Source organism: Myxocyprinus asiaticus, chromosome 6, assembly GCF_019703515.2.
Source record: "Myxocyprinus asiaticus isolate MX2 ecotype Aquarium Trade chromosome 6, UBuf_Myxa_2, whole genome shotgun sequence".
Taxonomy (NCBI): domain Eukaryota; kingdom Metazoa; phylum Chordata; class Actinopteri; order Cypriniformes; family Catostomidae; genus Myxocyprinus; species Myxocyprinus asiaticus.
The window spans coordinates 5,348,077-5,373,916 of record NC_059349.1 but is presented as its reverse complement, the minus strand read 5'-3'; the positions used below and the strand labels follow the sequence as shown (position 1 = coordinate 5,373,916).

The window sequence follows — 25,840 nt, the reverse complement described above, 5'->3', positions numbered from 1 at the left end:
GAGTGAGTGGTGTTTTTCACGGTCATTTTGGCTACGCAAATAAAACATTGCAGCTGGAGTAGCAGCGCCTCTATTACGTCATTGCGTGTTTCTATCCTGAAATATATAATGTACATATACAAATGAGAACAAGCTGATAGATTATATGTAAATGTTTATATTCAGAGTGACAAACATTATATCCACAAACAAAACCTTTATCATTTTTTTTCCAATATAATATTTATGTTAAATAATATAACCTAAATAATATTTATGTTGTTTTAATTTCGCATTTATTTGTATATATTTTCTTTCATTTTTTTCGATCTTCTGTTGTAATTTATCTTGTGAAAACATTTTGATATGAAAAGTTGTTGTAACTGCGAACTATTCTTTGTTCTGGAACAAAAAAAAAAAAAACAAAACAAAACAAAACAAACAAAAAAAAATAATATATATATATATATATATGTAATTAAACTCCGTAATCACAGAGTGCTTTTATTTTGCCTATCCAAACGTGTAGCTCTTGTTGTGACATCATAAAGGCTGCGCCTCTTCTGTGAACAATCTCAAGCGTCCTGAGGTGTATTTTGCAAATGTGCTCCAATAACATGGTAATTATACTGAAATCATTTTGCTGCAGTAATTTGAAATGAATGTAGATTATGAGCTAATGTTGTAAGGTTTTATTTGAGATGCAGAGAGTAAGTCATTTTTTAGTGTATGCTTCTGTGAGTTAGGAACATCCACGTTTGAGCCACAAAAAGAGATTTACTTTCTTTTCTTATTTCTATTTTTTTTTTTTATTAACAATTAAACGTGACAAAGGCACGTTTCCAGTCAAACGGGGGAAAATCTACTATAGTAAAGATGGAGATTATGAAAGAAGAGAGTGAAGACATGAGAGTAACAGACACAAAATTGAAAAATGAAGATACTGAGCAACAAAGAGGTTGGTGTCCATTCTTTTGATTTATTTTTTAATTTATTATTATTAATTAATTACTGCAAGTGTATAGAGTGTTAAAGAATCTGTAAATTCCATATCCGTTTTAAACGACAATAAGCCTTTTCCATTTTTCTTCAAAAGTAAAAACAAACAGAAATTGATTCATTTCTAAAAAGGTAGAGTTGTAGCCTTTTTCTATTTTTCGTTTTACATTCTCCCTTATCAAAACTAAAATTGGAGGGAAAAAATGAAGATCTAAAAAAAAGGAATATTTTACGTTTACATAACTCGTCTCATCAACACTTACAAAAGACACCAGCAGGGGGAGTAAAGATAAGATACACTTTATAATTAGGGTACATTAATAATCATATACTAATAACTGAATTAATACTTACTTAAGCATGAACTACTGATGAGTTAAGGATGGACTAATCAAGAACTAAATAAGAGCTAACCTTAACTATGACCGGAGTCATATGGATTCATGCATGAATAACGGCAACCTTAACTGCATGTTAGTACATGTTTTGTAGTTAACCCTGGTGTGTCAATAAAAAACACACTCAGGACCTTAGAGGACAAAAATGTCAGTGTCAAAAAACTGCCATAAAAATATTATATATTAATATTATTTTCTACTTTCACTGACATAGATTTTTTTTAACCAAGATCGGTCCTGATCATAAATATGAAATATTCATTAATTTTCAGGATTTTAACCCTTTAAATGCCAGTTTGTTTACATAATACCACTGTTGTTTTTTACACACACACACACACACACACACAAATTTCTCAATACACACACAAAACACACTCTGACATCCATACCAACACACCCACACAATTTTAGCTGCATCATTTATTTAATTGGCCTGCAGTGCTCTATAATACAGCAAACAGAAAATAGGAAAAAAGCATGTATTTTCTCCATAGGCTAAACATGAGAAAAATGGTGCCATGTAGTGGAAAATATAAAAAAATTTAATTTTGAAGTCAGGGATCTGGAATGAAAGCATAATATCATTGAATTCATGAGTTTATGCTTTAATGGCACTGGGATCAAATATTGCAGTTTTAATCGGTTTCAATTGGGACATTTTTATCCTGAAGTTCCTGAGTGTAACTATTTTGTGTACACAGTGTATTAAAGGAACTGAGGTTGAAATATCAAAATTCCCCCAAAAATGCACACCTTTGTCAAAATTTATGCCGTTGGCCAAAATGATTGAAAAAACAAAATGAAAAAGACAAAAATATCCAGAAGGTCGCACAAGGGTTAATGCATTAATTAACATTTACAGGTAAACTTGGTCAAATTGGCTCTTAAATAAATAACGAGGAGCAGCAAACCATATTTTGACCTTGATCTTAATTAACCCACACACTTTTAATTATTTATTACAATTTTATTACTTTTACCATTACATCTGCAGCTCCAGTGGCGCTGGATTTGTGGTGGCCCTCCCTCACACGGAGGCTGCTCGGAAGCCTCGGATCACAATCCATCCAAAGTAGGAGCAATCCCTTAAAAGTTGAGTCTGAGGGATGTGTGCCAGGGGCAACGCCGCTTGCCCTAACATTTATTTCAGGATCTACCACTGCGCTAGATTTTCGCATTTCACAATCATGTTTCCTGCTTATCAAACAGAATTTCCACCAATAACTTAATCTCAACCAGTTTCACGTGATTGTCCAACTCTTAATCATTCAAACTCAACCTTTCAGTCTGGCTTCAGTTCACATCCAAACGCCAGCTGTAGGTTCCCAAATTTAACCTCTTTGTATTCACTTCTTTTAATGGATTGCATACTATGTGTAGTTGGCTACTACATGTGTAACTGATAATGAGTTGATAAAGAGCAATTACAGTCATGACATAAATATGCATTAGAAAATTATGATATTACACTATTATTATGAGTAATCAATAATAAGTAAATATATTCACAAATTGTTGTTCCAAGCATTAATCATACACTACAAAGGAGATCCTTAAATTTTACACTAGAATAACCAAAGATGAAAGTTAGAAATTTAAACAGATATAAATCAACCAGCAAGAGTTGCGACAAATGCATCACATGTTATTTATTTCACAATGCACAATAAAAGTTGTGCTGAAATGCTGAAACTTAAAGTGTTTGTCTTCAAAGTATCTGTCATAGTGTCTTATTAATTTATCAAATAAAACAAGAAATTACATGACTGTTGAGACACCAGACTATTTCTCTTCAGGAGTTTAGACACAAAAAGATGTTTATATATTTCTTCAGACTCGAGTCTTTATATTCCTTCACACGCGTTCTTGACTTGCACATCCACTGTTGTTGTTTTTACCTTCATCTCCTGATGTTTAGTGACGATTACAACTTCTAGCACTTCTTTGTGACAGCAATGGCTCAAATGCGAGTTTTGCCACCTTGTGGACCCGTTATTGCAAATAACTCCAGGTGCATGCACATTCTGCGCGTTTAAAGGTGCACGGTTAGAAAAATAGGGCTGTGTGTGTTCAGTACTCGAGCACTCAACTGATGATGAGATTTGCATCATGCCTCCTGTTTGCAGAAGCTCAGCAATCATGTCTGACCGAAGTATACTCTGGGCTTTAGTCTCCACACCTTTGTTTTGTAGGCCAACCATGCTCTTTTCAGAGGCTGTGAATGGGCTCCACTGCAGTGTTGTATAAATTATCCATTCATCATACTTAAGTAAACGTAAAGATACGTTAAGTTAAAGTAGCTCATGAAACAAATACTTAAGTAAAAGTAATAAAGTAACTGATATTACATTTACTTAAGTATCAAAAGTACAAGTAAATCGCATTAGTTACAGTACAGCTAATTATACCCATCATGGCAACTTAGTTGAGTGGCTTTGCCATGCTGGAGTCTATATTAGGATGAGTTGACTCAAACTGCTCTGACCAATTCAGTCATGTACTACTCATCTGGTGCAAAATAACAAAGTAAACAATATGAATTAATAGTGTGTTCATGCCATGTTGGAATGATTACGTATGATGTATTTACAAGATTAGCGCAATGAACGGCACTATAAAGTCGTAATTACCAGTGAGATTTTCTTGGAGTTGAATGCATTTTTGTACCATTGATTACATGAAGAATGAAGATTGCCCGAAAATAAAACTAATTTAGCTGGTTTATGAGGTGACAGGCTTGTGCAACAAAACAGCATTTACCATCAATATATGTGTTAGTAAGATAGATAAAGCATCAATTAAAAGCATTAAACTATGTGAATAGTCTTTAATTTGTTGCATTGGTGTTAAAGAAGAAAAGGGAAAAAAGTCATAAAGAGAGGAAAAAAAATACGAAATTGCAAAACGGGCCTATTCTTTCCTACTGAAATCACTTGAACGCACATTATGTCGCGATTACAACTTCTGACATTGTAAGTACAAACTTACCCTGGAGGACTTGAATGCAGCATAAACCACAACATAACTGAAATAGTTTTATATTGGTTATGTGTTGAACAGAGGTGGATTTGACATATGGTTGATATGAAGAAGAAAAAAACAGTCCATAACAAATTGGAACAATTGGAAGGACAGACCGGAGCAGTATTTAGTGACCAAAAAAACTGAGAATTGTGGGTGGACTCTTTTCATTTGGGCCAGTAAGCAAACACCATGCAAATACCCACCCTAGCAACTGGATAGCAATGTCTTAAAAACACAGAGAACAACTTGGCAAAGGCATAGCAACAACCTGGCAACCACCTAGAACAGCCTTGCAACAGCATAGCAACCACCCACTCTGGCAACTGCATATTAATGTGCTACAAACATAGAGAACAGCATAGCAACTTAAGTTTTAAATGCATTTTCGTTTTGGAGAAATATTGATGGTATAAGTTGATAACACATTTCTTCAGTCAATTTTTTACTGAATTATGCAATCTTAGGGGCGTTACTGTTGTAAAACACTGTGGTGAATGGGAGATTCTTCTCACAACATGCATAGCCCTAGAGTAGTAGTGACGCTGTTAAATGGATAAAAACACTGAAAATGAAAACTTATGCTAAAATTTGGAATCAGACCAATACATTTTTAAGGGGTCATGTCGTGCCTTTTTTTATTATTCTAATATGTTCCTTGAGGTTCACTTATAATATTGTTTGCACAAGAAACAGTCATAAATTTGTAAAACATGATAGTTTTCCACCCTCATTCTGACCCTCTGTCAGAAGCGTTGGGTTTTGTTGCTGCTTTTCTGTTAAGACAGTACACGCCCACTGTTATAATTGGCTCTCTGCTCTTGACTGATCTGCTGTTTCATTGTCGTCTCACTGTTCTCAGCTACTGGGCGGGGCTACGGAAGTGATTAAAGGGAAAGTAGGCATTTTTGTGTTGTTTTAGAGGCGGTCAGATGCAAATGTCTACTATAGAGTGACATCACAATGTGGAGGAAGTAGAGAACGAGTCGTTTTGGCAGCTTGGTTTCAACAAATGCTCTTTTTGCAGTGGTGAGGAAGTTTTGAGTTCTGAAACTTACAGTATGTTTTTTAGTGCCCGACCGATATTATCGGCCGATATTAGCCTTTCACCGATATATCGGTATTGGCGTATATTTTACCGATATGCGCCGATATGAAAACATTTTTTCAGAACATATAATGCAGAAAACAGTGCTTTAGAATTGGTGTCATAGCGTAGTTTGTCCAGCAGAGCGCACTCCGACTCCATTGTTTACAGAGCTGACTGAGCTGATGGTGGCTCTGCAGACAGGGCAGAGTTAAGCGGTGTCTTGGTAAGTTAACTAGTTTGTGAAATACATACTGGAAACTTAATAAACAATGACCCCATCATTTTCCCTTTTCAATATAACTAATATAACATTAACCTTGTCCCTGACAACCATGTCACTCATGTCTGTTTGCTGTTAGCCAGCTATAGTTTGTCAGTGCAGTCAGTAATGTAGTAGATTGTACGGTAAACATCAGAGCATCTTTTTGCAGCTCAGCAGACAACAGTGCGGTGGTGGATTGTGTCTGATGAGTGTTGATTTCATACTATGTTGTTATGTAGTTGGTGAGACAATGCTGGAAAGTAAAACAGCGTCCGTCTTTTAATCTCCGTGACAACGAGCTTATAGCTAACTAGCTAATCACGTAGCAACTTTCAGTAACTATGTTTCCATCTAAGGATTTTTTGCGAAAAAAGATTTAGCGCATCAAAATAAAGCTAATGGAAACGCAAATTATCGCTAAAATTTCACGTGTCGACATAATATTTTTCTGTTTAACTCTAGCGCATAAGCTCTGTCGATACATCAGATGTCTTGAAAAACTGGTTTAGAAACACTTTTTTTTCGAGAAAATTGGCATTAACGCCAGGGGTGGAGCAAGGTGTTTTTCACAGGGGTGGCCGGGCAGGGGCCAGCGATCAGTCTGTGGTGGCACAGAAATTTTTGGCAGCATTTTCGTATCATCGGCGGGTGGTAATGGTGCGCACATGTTAAGTGGAGATTGGTGGGGTGGCCAAGCTTCGGTCCATGGTGGCCACTCCCTAGCTCCGCCACTGATTAACGCAAAAATGAGGTGTCACATGACAGAATTTACCTCAATCGTTAGCCTGTGTTAATCATGACGACAAGGTATACATCCATAAAAGCCAATTTATTGTACGTGATTATGGATTGATCTGAACGGCATAAAGATCCGATCACTGCAAACATGACACTTCCAGGAGTGCCAACACAAATATCTCATATCAAGACATGTACATTGGTAAATGCACGGAGAACAAATGAATGGCCACTCTTTGTGATTAATTTAATCACGGTAGACATCCGTTTATTTATTGAAGTTGCTTTTACACACCATTCAAAATAATATAAGGCAGTCATGGAATTAGCCCACAATACAAAAAACATATAATTTCTGTGCACAAAGATGTTTTAAATTAAAAATAAATACACAATACTAGGAGAAAAGCTTCAGTGTGCTTTTTTGGAACACTAACAGCCCAATTATATAAAATTATTTTTTAGCTTACTTTTGAAAAAATGCCGGCAAAATTCCCTGTATTAAATTATATAAATTACCAAACGAAAAATGCATTAAATTAAAAAAGTAATTACCAAACGAAAAAATGTATATTTTTAGACCTATATATGCTTTTTCTTTACACAAACTTAAATTAGCCGTACCCTGTTCTGTAGACAAATAAAGTCGGCTGAATGACATTTTCTACGCTTCAAGACTATAAACTATCAGAACTATTTGTATGATGCTGAGTTCACTTTCAGAAAATGAGTTTTTGAACCTTTTAAAACTTTTAAACATTTTAAATCTAACCCTCTTTACCTCAGATCGCATTTGCTGAGCTTCAGAAAATTTAAATTGCATTATGATGCTAAAATTAATTTTAGATGACAATCAAGTTCAGTTGGTCATTAAAAGTTGTAGGACAAATATGTGGGACATAATGCAGTTGAGATGGCAATGCTTTAGATGATTGTTCAAAACAGCCTATTGAATATCAGGAGCATATCATATGTAAACCCTGATATTACACTGCATCAGTTTTTCTTTAATAGCTGTGCACACAGCATACACATGGATGGATTGTCCTTATACTAAGACCGAAATTTTCCCCACTACTTGGTGCAGGTTGCCAGCTTGAACAGGGCCATGATGATTCACTTTCGGGTCAGAACCGGTGGCAACCTGCGATAGGCACAACATCAGGACCAATATTACATTCCTATCAGAAGGGCAACTGTGCCCTTTTGATTGCAATTCCTCGTCTTCTGATTGCTTTTATTTGTGAAATTAAAATGACAGTTAGCTGGTTAATTTCAATGAATTGTCTCAATATTCTCCCCATTTTACCAAAACTTCAGAGGAAAAAAATTAGGGACGGCTTAAGGGCAGATATTTTTTGTGATAAACCAAAACTTATGCGACAAAGTGTTTTTTTTTAGGTATGACGTCATCACGCACAGTCATTTTTATCGATAAAAGGCCATTTGAATGAAAACAGGCAGAAGACGGCAAATTTCGCAAAAAATGATTTATGCATTTTCACTTTGTCGATAACAAAATAGCGCGAAAAGTGGATGGAAACTAGGCTATTGTTGTCAGCTGAGTGGAAGCTAATGAGTAAACATGTATTCACTGTTTTGTTCTGGATTCACAGTTTGGTACCCCCTTCAACCGAACAATTCCAGTCGTGTCATTTATAAAATGTAATATTTAAAAGTCTGGTTTTCCACCGTTGAAAGTTTCCCCTGAATTCGTATAGCAGAATACAGTGTAACGCCACTGTTTATCTCTTGACTCAGCAGTAATAATATAGTCAGCATTTGACTGATACTAAACAGTAATACTGATGTTTATTTAGCTATTTATTTTATTTTTATTTATTCTTTATTTTAATGGTCAGCATTTGACTGTTACTAAACAGTACTGATGTTTATTTAGCTATTAATTGTATTTTTATTTATTCTTTATTTTCTCAGTGTTCATTTCTAGAATTTGTTGACAATGTATAATAATAATGTCAAATATTCTTTGATAATATTTAAGAAATCAGCCTTCTGAGTACCTTTGCATAATCATATCGGTGCAAAATCGGTTTTCATTCCAGCTCAAAAATTTAATATATCGGCCACCATATCGGTAATCGGTGAATTGTCCCTCTCTAAAATCGGTATCGGTCTCAAAAATCCCATATTGGGGATTAGTAGGCAATGACCTACTATATGTCAAAAGATCAAGGAAAATGTGATTCATCATGCCATGACCCTTTTAAAGATAGACGAACACTAAACAGCTTAGCTGCTTTTAACGCCATGATGACTTTTATCTCTGCATGCTCTGTGATGGCAAAAGAAGACAAATTAATGTGATTATGTAGACAGAAATGACTATCTAGGACTAATAAACATTGTATTTTACATTTATTATATTATGAAAGTAACTTCTGTGAATTCTTGGAAAAGATTAATGGCAGAAAAATATATTTACTTGTTGCGATTGTCCTAGATTATCTGAAATATATGGGAAATGAATTAAAGCCAGGGCATGCCTTTATTATAAAGAAAAAGCTAATGAGTTTTATTAGTATCTTTTAATACCCTTTTGTTACGCAGCTCTCTGGAATACATGATTCGGATTGACCAATCGTTGCATTCCACTGACCCAAGCGGAATCTGCTGTCTTTTGCATTTTCTGTGATTATTTTTCTGGAAATTCTGCAGAAAGGATTTTAACATAGGAAAATGGTTTATATGGAGCTGAGAGTACTACACTCTAATTGGTAGCTGAAAGCATCATGAAATTAGCCATAATATTTAATATATATATACAGCTCTGGGAAAAAAGACCACTGCAAAATTATCAGTTACTCTGGATTTACTATTTATAGTAGGGATGCACTGATACTGGTATCGGAAGTGGGTCCGATACGCGCTCTTGTACTGGAACTCATAAAAATGCTCTGATACCAAAATCTGACATGTCCTAGTGAGTGTAATGCTGGGTTTTTGGAGTGGAAGAGGAGAGATGCAGGAGTAGATACTTAAGTCTTTTAATAACAAATGCTGGAGTGGAACAAAACAATAAAGCTGAACATTATAACACAACGTAACACTTCAAGGACTGACAATGGATGAACAAAACTAGAGGGTATTTATAAACAAGGAACTAAATGAGGGAATGGAATACAGGTGAGAATGATAGGGAACAGATGGAAGTGATGAGGGCAGTGGATTCCGGGAGATGTAGTCCAGAGGAAAACTTCAAAATAAGAGTCCTTGAAGAACATGGAGACAGACTGTGACATTACCTACCCCCCTTTAAAGGGCGACTCCTGGTGCCCAAAGACGGATGAGGAGGGTAGGGTGACACAGAAGGTGAAGAAAGATCCAAGGAGGACGATCAGGAGGCCTGGGGGGTGGCTTCGGGGCTGGGAATGGATCCAGGGGCCTGGGGGGCAGCCACAGGGCAGGGACTGGGTCAGGAGGCCTGGGAGGCGGCCACAGGACAGGGACTGAGTCAGGAGGCCTGGGAGGAGGCCACAGGGCAGGGACTGGGTCAGAAGGCCTGGGAGGAGGCCACAGGGCATGGACTGGGTCAGGAGGCCTGGGAGGCGGCCACAGGGCAGGGACTGAGTCAGGAGGCCTGGGAGGAGGCCACAGGGTAGGGACTGGGTCAGAAGGCCTGGGAGGCAGCCACAGGACGAGGACTGGGTCAGGAGGTGGAAACGCCGGAGGAGGAGACTCTCTGGGTAAGCGGGCGGAGCCAGGGAAGGCAGAGCCAGGGAAGGCAGAGCCATGAGAGGCTCGAGGGGCAGAACCATGGAAGGTGGGGTCCATGAGAGGTTTGAGGGGCGGAGCCAGGGAACTTGGTGCCTGGAGAGTAGCCAACGGCTCGTAGGGCCAGGGTGGAGCCGAAGGTTTGGAGGACCGAGGTAGCACCGAAGGCACAGAGGACCGAGGCGGAGCTGGGGGATCTGAGGTCAGAGGCGGAGCTGGGGGATCTGAGGTCAGAGGCGGAGCCAGGTGACTGACTGACCAAGGCAGAGCTGGAGGGACGAGGGACCCCGGAGAAGCCGATTGGCTGAAGGACCATGGTGGAGACAAAGGGACATAAAGCCGAGGTGGGACAGAGGGAACGAAGGGCCAAGGCGGAGTCCAGGGCTCGGAGGGTCTAGGCGGAGTCGGAGGGTTTGAGGTTCCCCTTGACCATGGTTTCGCAGGGAGCGAAGGTCGAGCCGGTGACTTGGTAGGAGCAAATATCATGATTTGAGCCAGCGGAGGAGGAAGGGACAGGGCACTGGACGGAACAAGGGTGTCCATTATGCTGGCTGGAACCAGCGGAGGATGAAGGGTAGTCAGGGTGGGAACCAGGGCTGGGAGAAAGTCCAGGTCTATTAACTTGGTGAGAGCTGGCTCAGGGGCGGTCAAGGCAACAGGCATTGGCACTGGGACGGTCAAGGCACTGGTGCTGGCTCGTTGACCGTGGCAGGTGTGAGCACTGGCTCGTTGACCGTGGCAGACATTGGGGGAGGAACCGTGGAAGGCTTCGAGGGAGGAGCTGTTGTAGGCTGGAGGGCGTCCTCTGTGGGAGGAGATTCAAAGTCCTCATCCTCCTTACCCAAAGTGAAAGGTGAGCCGCAGAGCCACCTCCACGTAGTCAGCGATCGTCCAGTGAGGACCCGACGGAGGCATCAGCTCCTTCAATGCACTATTCAGGCCAGCCCTGAAGAAACTCGCCAGAGTGTGGTCATCATAGTGCACCAAATGTGCGAGATGGAGAAACTCACGCACATGATCCTCAACTGGACGATCTCCTTGTTCGAGGAGGAGGATTGCTACTGCAGGCGGTAGATCCATTTAGTTAGGTCAGTCCTTCTGTATCGCTGGTTCTTGGAGTGGAAGAGGAAGAGAGGAGACGCAGGAGTAGATACTTTAAGTCTTTTAATAACAAACGCTGGAGTGGAACAAAACAATAAAGCAAAATATAACACAACATAACACTTCAAGGACTGACAATGGATGAACAAAACTAGAGGGTATTTATACTTAAGGAACTAAATGAGGGAATGGAATACAGGTGAGGATGATAGGGAACAGATGGAAGTGATGAGGGCAGTGGATTCTGGGAGATGTAGTCTGGAGGAAAACTTCAAAATAAGAGTCCTTAACATGGAGACAGACTGTGACAGTGAGATTATTGTACTGCAAAAGCTGTGATTTAATGACATAAATAGATAGTTTGCACGTGCAGCGTTTTAAATGTGAGTGCTTGTGAATGTGTGGAGCCGGTGTTGTGCAGGCATAGAGACACAAACTGCTCATACCTATAGAGATCCTTGACTCATACACGGAAAACACTGTTATAAGCATCTCATGTTCTGTTTGTAGCAGATAACAGCAGGCAGAGAGCTAATTCACTTTTTTAGCACAAGTCATATACAGACTACATATTTATTTATTTAGTAGCCTTTTACCGTTTAATAATTACTGATTCACGTAGCAACCTGTTTTTCCAGATTTCGAATCTGCCATCATTACGTCAGAGCTCCTTGGTCTAACAACACAGAAGCACTTCAAAATAAAAGATCCGCCACAATAAAACCTCAATTTGAATGATAAAAGTATGAAAGAAATAGATCGCTACTATATCAACTCAGCAAAAAAAGAAACGTCCCTTCTTCCAGACACTGTATTTTAAAGATAATTTTGTAAAAACTTTAAAGATCTTTATTGTAAAGAGTTTAAACAATGTTTTCCATGCTTGTTCAATGAACCATAAACAATTAATGAACATGCACCTGTGGAACGGTCGTTAAGACACTAACAGCTTACAGACGGTAGGCAATTAAGGTCACAGTTATAAAAACTTAGGACACTAAAGAGACCTTTCTACTGACTCTGAAAAACACCAAAAGAAAGATGCCCAGGGTCCCTTCTCATCTGCGTGAACGTGCCTTAGGCATGCTGCATGGAGGCATGAGGACTGCAGATGTGGCCAGGGCAATAAATTGCAATGTCCGTACTGTGGGACGCCTAAGACAGCGCTACAGGGAGACAGGAAGGACAGCTGATCATCCTCGCAGTGGCAGACCATGTGTAACAACACCTGCACATGATCGGTACATCCAAATATCACACCTGCGGTACAGGTACAGGATGGCAACAACAACTGCCTGAGTTACACCAGGAATGCACAATCCCTCCATCAGTGCTCAGACAGTCTGCAGTAGGCTGAGAGAGAATGGACTGAAGGCTTGTAGGCCTGTTGTAAGGCAGGTCTTTACCATACATCACCGGCAACAACGTCACCTATGGGCACAAACCCACCTTCGCTGGACCAGAGAGGACTGGCAAAAAGTGCTCTTCACTGACGAGTCACGGTTTTGTCTCACCAGGGGTGATGGTCGGACTCGCGTTTATCGTCGAAGGAATGCGACGATAAACGATAACCGAGGCCTGTACTCTGGAGTGGGATCGATTTGGAGGTGGAGGGTCCGTCATGGTCTGGGGCGGTGTGTCACAGCATTATCGGACTGAACTTGTTGTCATTGCAGGCAGTCTCAACGCTGTGTGTTTCAGGGAAGACATCCTCCTCCCTCATGTGGTACCCTTCCTGCAGGCTCATCCTGACATGACCCTCCAGCATGACAATGCTACCAGCCATATTGCCCCTTCTGTGCATGATTTCCTGCATGACAGGAATGTCAGTGTTCTGCCATGGCCAGTGAAGAGCCCGGATCTCAATCCCATTGAGCACGTCTGGGACCCGTTGGATCAGAGGGTGAGGGCTAGGGCCATTCCCCCCAGAAATGTCCGGGATTTTGCAAGTGCCTTGGTGGAAGAGTGGGGTAACATCTCAAAGCAAGAACTGGCAAATCTGGTGCAGTCCATGAGGAGATGCACTGTAGTACTTAATGCAGCTGGTGGCCACACCAGATACTGACTGTTACTTTTGATTTAGATCCCCCCTTTGTTCAGGGACACATTATTCCATTTCTGTTAGTCACATGTCTGTGAAACTTGTTCAGTTTATGTCTTAGTTGTTGAACCTTTTTATGTTCATACAAATATTTACACATATTAAGTTTGCTGAAAAATAAAAGCAGTTGAAAGTGAGAGGACATTTCTTTTTTTGCTGAGTTTAGTTATGTAATATTCACCGTTATACTACGAATAATAATACTAATAAATCAATAGTAACTGTTATATTTAAGCAATATCTCACATCTGTGATGCTCTGTTATCCAGCGCTTTATTTGACAAAAATAACTACAGCACAATTTTTTGATTGTGCTGTGAGGTTCTGTATAAAATCACTTGAAAATTAACTGTTATACTTTGATTAAAGTTTTAATTTATTTATTTAAACAAGTTTGATAATAAAATTGTAATAAATTGTTTATGGCATTCAGAAAAAAAACAGGTATTGGACTCTGCATCGGTGAGTACTAAAAAAAAAAAGTAGCGGTACTCATACTCCTAAAAAAATGGTATCGGAACTTCCCTAATTTATAGGTATGTCTTTTGAGTAAAATGAACAACATTTCTCCCAAATTCTAAATAAAAATATTGTAATTTAGAGCATTTATTTGCAGAAAAATGACAACTGGTCAAAATAACAAAAAAGATGCAGTGTCTTCAGACCTCAAATAATGAAAAGAAAACAAGTTAATATTCATTTTTAAACAACACAACACTAATGTTTTAACTTAGAAAGAGTTCAGAAATCAATATTTGCTGGAATAACCCTGATTTTCAATCACAGCTTTCATGTGTATTGGCATGCTCTCTACCAGTCTTTCACATTGCTGTTGGGTGACTTTATGCCACTCCTGGCACAAAAATTCTAGCAGCTCGGCTTTGTTTTTTGTTTTTTTGTTTTTTTTTTAATGGATTTTCTCCCCAATTTTGGCATGCCCAATACCCAATGCACTCTAGGTCCTCGTTGTGGCGTAGTGACTCGCCTTAATCTGGGTGGCGGAGGACGAATCTCAGTTGCCTCCGTGTCCGAGACAGTCAATCCATGCATCTTATCATGTGGTTTATTGAGCGCGTTATCGCGGAGACCTAGCGCGTGTGGAGGCTCACGCTATTCTCCGCGGAATCCACGCACAACTCGCCACACGCCCCACCGAGAGCGAGAACCACAGTATAGCAACCATGAGGAGGTTAACCCAACGTGACTCTACCCACCCTAGCAACCGGGCCAATTGGTTGCTTAGGAAGCCTGACTGGAGCTCGGCTTTGTTTGATGGCTTGTGGTCATCCATCTTCCTCTTGATCACATTCCAGAGGTTTTCAATGGGGTTCAGGTCTGGAGATTGGGCTGAGCATGTCAGGGTCTTGATCCGGTGGTCCTCCATCCACACTTTGATTGACTTGGCTGTGTGGCATGGAGCATTGTCCTGCTGGAAAAACCAATCCTCAGAGTTGGGGAACATTGTCAGAGCAGAAGGAAGCAAGTTTTCTTCCAGGATAACCTTGTAGGTGGCTTGATTCATGGGTCCTTCATAAAGACGAATCTGCCCGATTCCAGCCTTGCTGAAGCACCACCAGGTCATCACCGATCCTGCATCTGGTCGTCTAATGGTTAAACAGAGACCTGGAGAGGCCTACAAGCCACAGTGTCTCACACCCACTGTGAAATTTGGTGGAGGATTGGTGATGATCCTGTAATGGTCTGAAAACACTGTATCTTTTTTGTTATTTTGACCAGTTGATATTTTCTGCAAATAAATGCTCTAAATGACAATATTTTTATTTGGAATTTGGGAGAAATGTTGTCAGTACTTTATAGAATAAACAAACATTTTCATTTTACTCAAACACATACCTATAAATAATAAATCCAGAGAAACTGATAATTTTGCAGTGGTCTTTTTTTCTTCCCTAGAGCTTGTATATAATAAATGTGTAGAAATTTTGTGAATGACAGATGTTGCAGTTCTGTAGAAATGTGCGGAGATTCTGCCTGGGCGTCCTCTCGTATTATTTTGCTGTGTCTTCTCTCAAAATAAAATAATTTTACTCTCAATAATAATAATAATAAAATAAAAAAAATCATGCCCATTTACTAATTTTGCAATTACTTGTGCAATAAAAAACCTCTTCGGATCTGATCACCCTGTTTATTTTGTGTTATTTTGCGATAATGACCGGCTGACTGTACATGACGTGTAATTAATAGAAATATCACCATCTGTATTGTTATAATCTGAATTATATTTCATGTTAGAATCTGATCACACAATGATAATATTATTTTTTTAATTTCAAACTCAGAAGAAACCCAAGATCCACCGGAGGTGTATGTTAGGTTTAAGGGAGGACCCATCACTATAATGAAAATTGCGACCATGGCAGGTGATGACGAAATGGCACATGCCCCTGCTGATGCGCGTGAAGGCCAACGTGACAATGAGAGAATGATCATGTCGGCGAGAAGTGGGAGGACAATTAAAAGAATCCCTCATAAATATAGCTCAGATGTGGCTGGTAAGTGCATTTTGTTGCGATTCTAAGGTTAAGCATTGTTAATGTTAAACACACATGTAAACCATTACTCGCAATATTGCATACATTTTAAACTCACCACAAAAATTACGTTTTCAAGTGACATGCACTTCATCAGACACATTTAGATCACGTTTATACGTGTCTGCTTGCATGTCAACTCATTAACCTTTTCTTTACCTTCCCTACTTTTAGTTGTGTCTACAGTTCAGACTGACGATGCAGCATCAGGTATGTAAAGCTATGAAGCGACTGTTCAAGCGAAGTAGTAGAAAAGTTATAATATTTAAATATATAATGGAAAAAGATTACATAGTGGTACTTCAAAACAGTGTGATTCCAGAATTAACTTGAAATGAATATGTTTCTACAAGCTATATTTTAAATGCCTTTTTTTCATTTTTATTACTTTAGACCAGCCAAACACTCAGACTGAAGTATGGCCAAATGATGAGGAAGCAGGTTTGTCTCATGCCTCCTTGATCAACATGTATGAGATGTATTAGTTTTACAGGGACAAAGGACACTTTTCATATGGATGTAAACTATAGCAGGGTACATTTCTTTAGAGGTACAGTATATGGGAGACCACAGCAAATATTATTGTTGCATTCCCATTTGCTTAAAGAGCAAAAGAAACAAAAATAGTCTGTCAAAAGGGTTAAATAATGTCTGTTTTTGATTTATTTTATTAACTGAGACCTCAGGGAAAATACTAATTAAATTTAAAAAAAATGTCATGGCCACTTTAAGGCAGTAACACAAGTGCATATTTATTGTTGCTACCAGCCAAGTTACAAATACTTTTCTCTCTTGCCTTAACTTTTAAAAGGAGAACCCACCTCACAGGTTTTTCTTCGAAAAGCAAAACAAACCATTGAAATCCAAAAAGAGAAGATTGTTCACCTTGAGGAAAAGGTGAAATCTCTAACTGAAGAGAGAAATTATCTCCGGGAAAGACTACAGGATGGTGGGTTTTAGTGATGTGACAAACTTGTTATATTTAAACTAATTTATTGTTAATAATAAAACAGACACAAGTAATTGATTGGCTGTCAGATCATCCATCCATTCATCCATCCTTCCATCCATCCTTTAATCTAGTTGTTATTGCTGTCTGTCAAAGCTCTTAATCTGAAAGGTGAAGCAGTTCAAAGTAATCCACCTCAACACTTGCTGACTCCACCATCATCTTCAGCTGCAAAGAATGTGGACCGTTCTTCAGAATCTTCTGATTCTTCTGATTCTGAGCCCACTCCAAAGAAAAAAAATAAGAGTGATAAACAGAGAGGAAGAATAAACAAGAAGAAATCAAAGAAACTGATGGCGAACTATTCCAAAAGAGGTATGTGCATTTTGTCAAATTATTCGTAATCTTTATGCAGCTCATAATGTGTGTTGCTTAAGAGAATGCATAGCTCTTTGAAGAATAACTTCACCCAAAAATGAAAATGCAGTATAGTCATCATTTATTCCTATTGTTCAAAACCCAAAGTCTTAAAATGTTTTCCAAATTTAAGACAATAAAAAGTATTAAAGAATTTAAGATTTTTTTTATTTTTTTATACCAATTATTTATAATATGAAGAGGTCTTAAATTTGAGGATGGACAGACAGACAGGAATCACTATTTGGCCTAACGCGATCATTAAAATGCAAAAGGCTACAGTTTAATTAAATAAATACTTAAGCATGAAGGGTGCTTATGCTACAGTGTTCTCAGCTGTGGTTTTTTTTGGTGTGTCAATAGGAAACATCAATTTTAGATTTCCAAACTTTCCTTTTGCAAATAGAAGAAGAGCAATGAGTCCTGAAACAGGTATGGTTCCCATAGTTTCTTAAAGTGAAAAAGGTCTGAATTTGGTTCTTTTTAAGAGGACTCAAGTTTGAACCCTAAAAGACAAGCCAAAGTCTTTTTATTGGCAGTAGAATATGTGCAAAACATTACCAAATATTGGTCAAAGTAATCATTTACTAGATTTTTGATGATCATTTCTCAGTTTAAGTTGTAATCAAAATACTTTTAAAATAATCGCAATATGACTTTTTCTCAAAATCGTGCTTCCCTACTCAATATCCATACAAATTACACTATATTCCAAGTCTTCTGAAGCTCTATAGCAGTGGTCAGGGTTCCCACACGTCCTGGAAAACCTGGAATTTTGCAATGCAGTTTTCCAGTCACGGAAAAGTCATGGAAAATTAGAAAAATACCTAAATGTCCTGGAAAAATAATGATTTGTCCTGGAAAATATTAATATAATCATTTGACTGTGTTGCTAGCAAGGTTTCCATTACAAGCACAAAAACATGGTAACGATCTGACTCGAAATAGGAGTCAAATACACAAATTTGTTTAGTTTTTTCACTGCTGGCGGTTGCGCATTGTGAAACAACATCAGCGGTTAAGGGCGCTTACACCCTCATGATTGATTACAGCAGCAGCCAATCATGTGCTTGGCAATCATGGTCCAACCGAGGCAGATCTCTTGATTGGTTACAGCTACGACCAATCGCGTGCTTTGCTTCCGCGGCGCATGCAAAGTAATAAGCGGCATTCGTGAAACTTCTCATTCATAAACAAACTGAATGACCTGGTACTTGTACCGACCGACTGAATGAGAGGGGCATGTTGTTCATTTACTTCAGCATCGGCATGTGAGTCTACCTTGTTCATCATGGAGAGAAAAGGGCAGAAGAGCTATTAATGTGTAAAAGTTTCTACACGTTGAGGGGATTTCACATGACTTGTGTCAGAACTGCTGAATACATTGAAGTCTATGAAGTGACGCGTCAGCACAACCTGTGCTCCAACTTCACACCAAAGAGTTTTTTACACGTTTTGCCTCACAAATGATGTCTTTGAGAGTACAAAGCTACATTAAATCTTTTAAAATGGTTGAAATTTATGAAGAGATGTTGAACATCTCATAATTTATTTTAATACATTTTTACCTTATAATTTCCGAGTATCCAAAGACCCCAGTTATTGAACTACAGTAATTACATTTTTCAATGTTTATTGTGCACACTTCCTGTTTTCTTGCATGGCAAGCTCATAAATTCGCCCCTCCATAACACTTACTACAGCGTGGAGTAAACTTACCTCTTCATTAACGTTTCTAAACTTACTAATTTCATGAAATACATCTTCGCCTACAATACATCCAAAATTCTGCAGCTACAGTTCTTACTTCCAGTAAAAAGTCTGCACACATCACCCCCATTCTGCAACAGCTCCGTTGGCTACCAATTACCTATCGCATTCAATACAAGATATTGTTGATAACCTTCAAGGCACTTCACACACTTGCTCCTCAGTACAACACTGAGTTGCTTCGCCCTTATATTCCCACTCGCACTCTACGGTCTACTGGTGCAAATTTCCTGTTAACCCAAAGTTCAGGTTGTCTCCGGTGGGAGGCAGGTCATTTATGACTGTTGCTCCTCGACATTGGAATGCTCTCCCACAACCCCATTCGGGAACTCACTACTTTCTCCTCCTTTAAATCACATCTAAAACTCATTTCTTCTCTCAGTGTTATCTCTTGGCTGCTTGTTTGGAAGTTGTTGTTTTTTTTAAAGTGTGTGTGTTATCTATCCATTTGCTGTATTTCATGTATTTGCTCTCATGTAAAGTGACCTTGGGTTTAAGAAAGGCGCTATATAAAATAAACATATTATTATTATTATTATGAAACACAAACAGAATTAAAAAAAACAAAAAAAAAACAGCAGATGATCCCGATTGAGACAATTTCTTTAATGTGATATTTATTTGGAAATAATCTTGGATAAAATGCGACGCTACCTCAGACATCCTTGTTATCATCCTGGGAGTGGTCTCTGGTTAAAGTGGACCAATCACAGCTGTAGTGGTCTGTGTCGATGCGACGCGCAGTAAAATTTTTGAGGAGGTGCACGTCAGGCTATGGCGTAGGCTACGCCATAACCACCGTAGCTACGCGTAGCCTACACCATAAATTCGACGCAGAAGTATAAATTGGCCTTAAGGGCGCTTACTATGGCAGAGGTTTTCAAAGTCAAAGACAGTGGTCCTCCCTTGTGACACAGCTTACACGATGGCGCCCCCAGTGCAGAATGTTTTTTGTGAGGTTTAGGTTTAGAGGTAGAGTTAGGGGATAGAATATATAGTTCGTACGGTATAAAAATCATTATGTCTATGGAGAGTCCTCATAAGGATAGCCGCACCAACGTGTGTGTGTGTGTGTGTGTGTGTGTGTGTGTGTGTGTGCGCGCGCACAAAGGACTACTGAATAGAAACTCTTCTTGACTGTCCATGTTTTTCACATACCTCACATATGTTAACAGCTGTGCGCAGCTGGCCACATCAGTGGATTCGTCGATCTGGAGTGCAAAAAATGGGCTGTGCCTGATGCTGTCTAACACTTGCTCCTTCACATCCTGTGCCATGTCAGAGATATGGAACAGAATCGAGCTTAGAAGCCGCTGCCTCTCCTACCATCAAGGAACACATATCTTTGGCTGCCGGCAGAATCAATGTCTCTTTGATGTTATGTGCTTTGTCTGCCTTGGCAAAACGCAGCGCAACATGACATGAAGCAAATTCTCAGCCAACTTTTTTCTGACCTTGAAAGGCTTGAAGTTTTCTTTGGAAAAAGTTGTCCCCGCTACCTCAGCATGCTTGGTGTCATGGTGTCTGCGGAGTTTAGCAGGTCGCATGCTGTCATTAGCTAAAATCTCCTGACAAACTGATGAAACAGAAGCATGCCACACCAAAATACCCTTTATTTTTGCAGCTAATTCTACACAATTGTGCAGATAACTTTCTATACTTGAATCATTAGAATAGCTTAAGTTGGTGCTTTTAGCTTAAACTTTAAAAAAAAATAACCCCAGAAAACATGTCCGTGGATTAGTGATTGTCTCAACTTTTCGGACCCTCGTGCATTTGCATCCCTGAGTTATAAACTTTAGACAATGATGACAGTCAGACCACTGATTTAAAAAAAATTAAATAATTCACACTGGGTTCGTAGCGTGATGATTCAGCATTAACATCTCAGACTGTGAATTAATTTTCAGTAATTCAACGATCGGAGTCAGCTTATTCCACAGTTACAACATGTAGTATGCAGAAAACATGGAATATAGTCATAAATATGGCATTAGCAATAAACCGCAGAATGTTATGGAATATGACATACTGTATTTGGACAAAATGAATGTTTGAATGTACATTTAAAATTGTGATATGTCCTAGTGTGATAATTAAACTAAAAAGTGTCTGATTTAATTGAATAAATAAATAATCTGCAAGTGATGTGCACTTCAAAATGAATGTGTAGAGCCGGCCGCTCATACACTGAAAACACCTCACCATGATCATCATGTGTACGCTTGTGTGTGTGAGATGACAGAGACAGAGAGCACTCTGAAGTGTGCAGCACATACAGACTATGTATTTATTTAACTCAATTACTGCTTTATGTGGATTAATAATCACACTATGCCATGGAGCTTACTGCTTATCTGGAGGTGAGAAACTTCTGTCAAAAACGCACAGAAATGGCAAAATAAAAGCTCGATTTAAATGGACACGTTTTTGCTTAAATATTACACTTGTTGGGTGCATTAAATGTCCTGGAAAATTGTGGCTTGACAAGAGTGGGAACCCTAGTGGTTCTCAACCTTTTTTTGATGAATGCCCCCCTACTTCATTCCTTATTTATAAGTTGCAACAATAATTAATTATATTCCCTCACTCCTCTAATGTAGCCTATGACAAATTTAATAGAGCTGAAGTAGTGATATGATAATATTTATTATCAATCTATTTCTGCCTAAAGTACAGTTAGTGTTACTATAGTAAATTCAAGGGTGGTCATGTAGAATTCGGTGCTGAATTCAAATGGTTTCCGCTCCTCGCGCCATGCTTCTCACTGATTCACGCAAATCTGCGAGTTTAACAGCTCGAGCTTTAAGAGCTTTGCGCTCGTGCTGCTCTGTCCATTGAGCCGTATCCATCTACAGAGCCATACAGGTGCATTAGCTGAGGTTGTGCCTCCGCCTGTGTATTTGACGCTGCTAAATCAGATACTTCAGATGCGTCGCTAGACTTCAAAATCAGTTGAACCGCGGTTCAAATGCATACTAACCCTTATAATTGAGAGCTAGCTGATGATACTCCAAGTCTAGATGAACATTTAATGCAAAGAGGAACTTGATAGATTTGATTATTTTGACTGATAAATGCCCCCCATTTGTAACCTAATGCCCCCCTCTCTACTAATCTGCTCTCAGCGCCCCCTGTCATCCTTTGAACGCCCCCGTTGAGAACCCTGCTCTTTAGCTTTGGATTTTGGCACAGACCAAAATCAGGACAGACAGATCCAATTATTTGCTGAAATTCTTCCCTCCTGCCTTAGCTCTCAAATCTCATTCATGCTCATGTGATGGTGAGAGATTGACTACAATTTTCATTTTTGGGTGAACTTTCCTTTAATAACATTTCTTATAACAAACTTTGTTTTTTTCAGTAAGGACCCCTGAAGATTCTATCAAGCGGTACTACAATGTACTGAAGCTTGTAAAACAAGGCCTGACTAAGACTGAAGCCTACAACAGACTTAATGTTGACAGGAACACTATAGTAATTCAGGCTCCCATTGCTGAGTTAGCGGCAGCTAACCCAGAAGCTTTCAAAGCATTGAGGGAAAGCTTTAAAAAAGGTGATAGCGTCCAAAAGTTTGCTGAAAGTTGTCTCACACAGTGCAGACTTCACCCCAATGTGGATGTAATTCATAATAAGAAGGAAATCGATGACCTACTGGATATTAGTAAAAAGTGAGGTAAACCTGTGTTATGCTGCGTATCCTCAGCAATTACTTTGTTGCTGGGGCATACTTGTGTAGAAAAAAGGTTATAAGGTTATTGTATTGCTAAAAGGTTTTTACTGTTGACTGTTCATGTTCGTATTAATTGGGTAATTGTACATTTTGATAGTTTAAATCCTAATAAAGTAAATGGACATGTGATAGTTTTGATACCAGGGACTAAAAATGGTTCAAGGACATTTTGAAATGAAAAACGAAAACTGGAACAAAGTGATTTTCAGTTGTTCCAGAGTGAAAACATTATTTTTAAATGCTGGTAACTGGTTATAACCGGTTAATTTTGTTCCTATAATTTTTTCATGAAACTAAAGGCCAGAGGGTTTATCACAGTAATTTTTTGGAACTGCACCACTTCATGATGCCCGAAAAAATGAAACACGTGCTTTGATCCTGAAGGAAAATGCTGCATCATACATTTCTTTGCCTAATTGTCTGTTGTGGATGAAGCATTCTTTGAATGAAGACTTTTTTAACAACTATGTATAATTAATACATGCAACCCCTGGCAAAAATGATGGAATCACCACACTTGGAGGATGTTCACCCATCTTTTTTACTTCATAGCAAATAATTACTGTGATAATAATAATTTATTAATAAAAAGAATATTAATACAAATTATTATTAAAAATTAATAATATTTTTTCCCCTCAACATTGAGTGATTCCATAATTTTTTCCTCTACTTGATCTGGAAAAAAATATGCCATTAATTAAAATAATGTCATTTTAATTTGTTTGACGGATGTTTCACGAAGCCAGAATGTTCAGCTATTAAACAAAAATTGCTTTGTGTCATATCTGTCATATCTTTGTTTATTTGCTACAAAGTAAAAAATCTGGGTGAACATCCTCCAAGTGTGGTGATTCCATCATTTTTGCCAGGTGTTGTATACATGCACAGCTAATCCAGACACAAGGAAAACATTATTAAAGTAAAAAGTAAATTTCTCAGTTGTGTTCAAGTCTTCAGTGAATTATTGTTAGATATGATGCATTAATACATATTTGATGCTGTCGGGTTTTGACTCAGAAGCAGATCTATAATTAAAATTATACTTATCTGTTAATTAACTGCTTATGATTTCTAGGCTGATAAATCCACCACACGGAAAAAAATTATTGCTTATTTTTGCTTATTTTGGTGAGTCAAGTGGCATATTTTGGGCTTGATTTTCCAGATCATGTTGCTTGTTTCTCTTGCGAGATCTGGCAATGCTGCAATTGGTATTTCACTCACCCCTTAGAGCAGAGTACTTTCATTTTAAAAAGAACATTATAAACCATTCTTTTATTTTGTTCTAACCGGTAACCTTTTGGAAAGGAGGCTGCGGAATTCCAGAACCTGAACGAAAAAATACTGTTGTTGCCCAGAAAGAACCAAAATGAAAAACATTTCATTTTTAGTCCCTGTTTGATAAAAGGGACACAGTATGTTAACATGGGCTAAGGTTATGTTGTTGATACCTAAATAATGTGCTGAATGTACTGTTATTTGTTAATTCTTTTTTCTTTTTAAACGATGTAGTTATTTTTTTTTTTTTTCATTCTTTGTGAAATAAATGGAATGTGATGCTTTTGTCACAACTCATGCACAACTCTCTCCTTTGTAGTGCTTGGGATAACAATTCATGAATGTAACATATTAATTCATTATTAACTACTCATACACTAACTTCAGAACATGACTTGTTAAAGCATATTTATGTCATGACTTGAGTTGCTCATTATTAACTTATCAATTACACATGTAGTAGCCTACTACAATTAGTATGCTATCCACTTAATGAAGAAGTGAATACAAGGAGGTTTAATTCAGGGACCTACGGCTGGTGTTCTGACAATCTGTGCTACCTGCTCAGGATGTGCTACCAGCAGTAAAAACAGTGAAATGTAAAGTTAAAACATGGGTAGCACATGTCGGGAGACACGGGAGAACCTGTCAGTATGTACTACAACAGCATGAAATGTGTTAAAAACCTAGGTAGCACATCTTGTCAGGCAGATAATACATATCAGAATGTGCTACCAGCATAACTATCAGATAGTGTGATATGGTGTGAGGCTGTACTAACCCCAACCCTAAAGCTATGCAAATATAGCGTTGGTAGCACATCCTGATAGGTAGCATATACACCGATTACCCACAACATTAAAACCACCTGCCTAATATTGTGTAGGTCGTGCCACCAAAACAGCCCCAACCCGCATCTCAGAATATCATTCTAAGATGATGATCTTCTCGCCACAATTGTACTGGGTGGTTATCTGAGTTACCGTTGACTTTGTCAGTTCGAACCAGTCTGGCCATTCTCTGTTGACCTCATCAACAAGGCATTTCTGTCCACAGAACTGCAGCTCGCTGGATGTTTTTTGTTTTTGGCACCATTCTGAGTAAATTCCCAGGAGATCAGCAGTTACAGAAATACTCAAACCAGCCCACCCGGCACCAACAATCATGCCACGGTCCAAATCACTGAGATCACATTTTTTCCCCATTCTGATGCTTGATGAGAACATTAACTGAAGCTCCTGACCCGTATCTGTGTGATTTTATGCACCGCACTGCTGTCACATGATTGGCTGATTAGATAATCACATGGATGGTTTTGGTGCCAGACGGACTGGTTTGAGTATTTCTGTAACTGCTGATCTCCTGGGATTTTCACGCACAACAGTCTCTAATATTTACTCCGAGTGGTGCCAAAAACAAAAAAACATCCAGTGAGCGGCAGTTTTGTGGATGGAAATGCCTTGTTGATGAGAGAGGTCAACAGAGAATGGCCAGACTGGTTCGAACTGACAAAGTCTATGATAACTCAGATAACCACTCTGTACAATTGTGGAGAGAAGAATATCATCTCAGAATGCTATTCTGAGATGCGGGTTGGTGTGGTTTTGGGACCTTCACAATATTAGGCAGGTGGTTTTAATGTTGTGGCTGGTCGGTATATTTTCAGGACACCGTCGTTTGGATGTGAACTGAAGCCAGAGTGAAAGGT

The 25,840-nt window shown here is 38.8% G+C and overlaps 2 protein-coding genes across 3 annotated transcripts in view; one reads left to right on the top strand and one right to left on the bottom strand.

The window, feature by feature from the left end:
* Positions 1-513: 513 nt before the first annotated feature.
* LOC127442915 (coiled-coil domain-containing protein 106-like) lies at positions 514-24,461 on the top strand. 2 transcript variants are annotated; one of them, XM_051701294.1, is made up of 9 exons: positions 514-599; positions 814-937; positions 2,374-2,451; positions 15,731-15,943; positions 16,157-16,192; positions 16,376-16,423; positions 16,794-16,931; positions 17,088-17,306; positions 22,483-24,461. In XM_051701294.1, exons 1-9 carry the CDS (start codon positions 582-584, stop codon positions 22,791-22,793), a joined length of 1,185 nt encoding a protein of 394 aa, XP_051557254.1. In that variant the 5' UTR covers positions 514-581; the 3' UTR covers positions 22,794-24,461. The 2 variants fall into 2 exon arrangements, with proteins under 2 accessions (XP_051557254.1, XP_051557255.1); XM_051701295.1 differs by lacking the exon at positions 2,374-2,451 and having other exon boundaries at positions 22,483-24,460.
* The window catches only part of LOC127442933 (uncharacterized), a 235,004-nt gene continuing 211,647 nt past the window's right edge, over positions 2,484-25,840 (bottom strand). The window contains exon 2 of the mRNA XM_051701332.1: positions 2,484-14,412. Coding sequence (XP_051557292.1) covers positions 9,767-10,888 — 1,122 coding nt within the window. The 5' untranslated portion in view covers positions 10,889-14,412 and the 3' untranslated portion in view covers positions 2,484-9,766. The remainder of the gene's footprint in view (positions 14,413-25,840) is intronic.

Bases quoted from the DNA above. Each gene is read 5' to 3' on its own strand.
- LOC127442915 (XM_051701294.1), top strand. The intron at 2,452-15,730 runs GTAGGAGCAATC...TTTCAAACTCAG, and splicing joins CGGATCACAATCCATCCAAA to AAGAAACCCAAGATCCACCG. The intron at 16,193-16,375 runs GTATGTAAAGCT...TTATTACTTTAG, and splicing joins GACTGACGATGCAGCATCAG to ACCAGCCAAACACTCAGACT.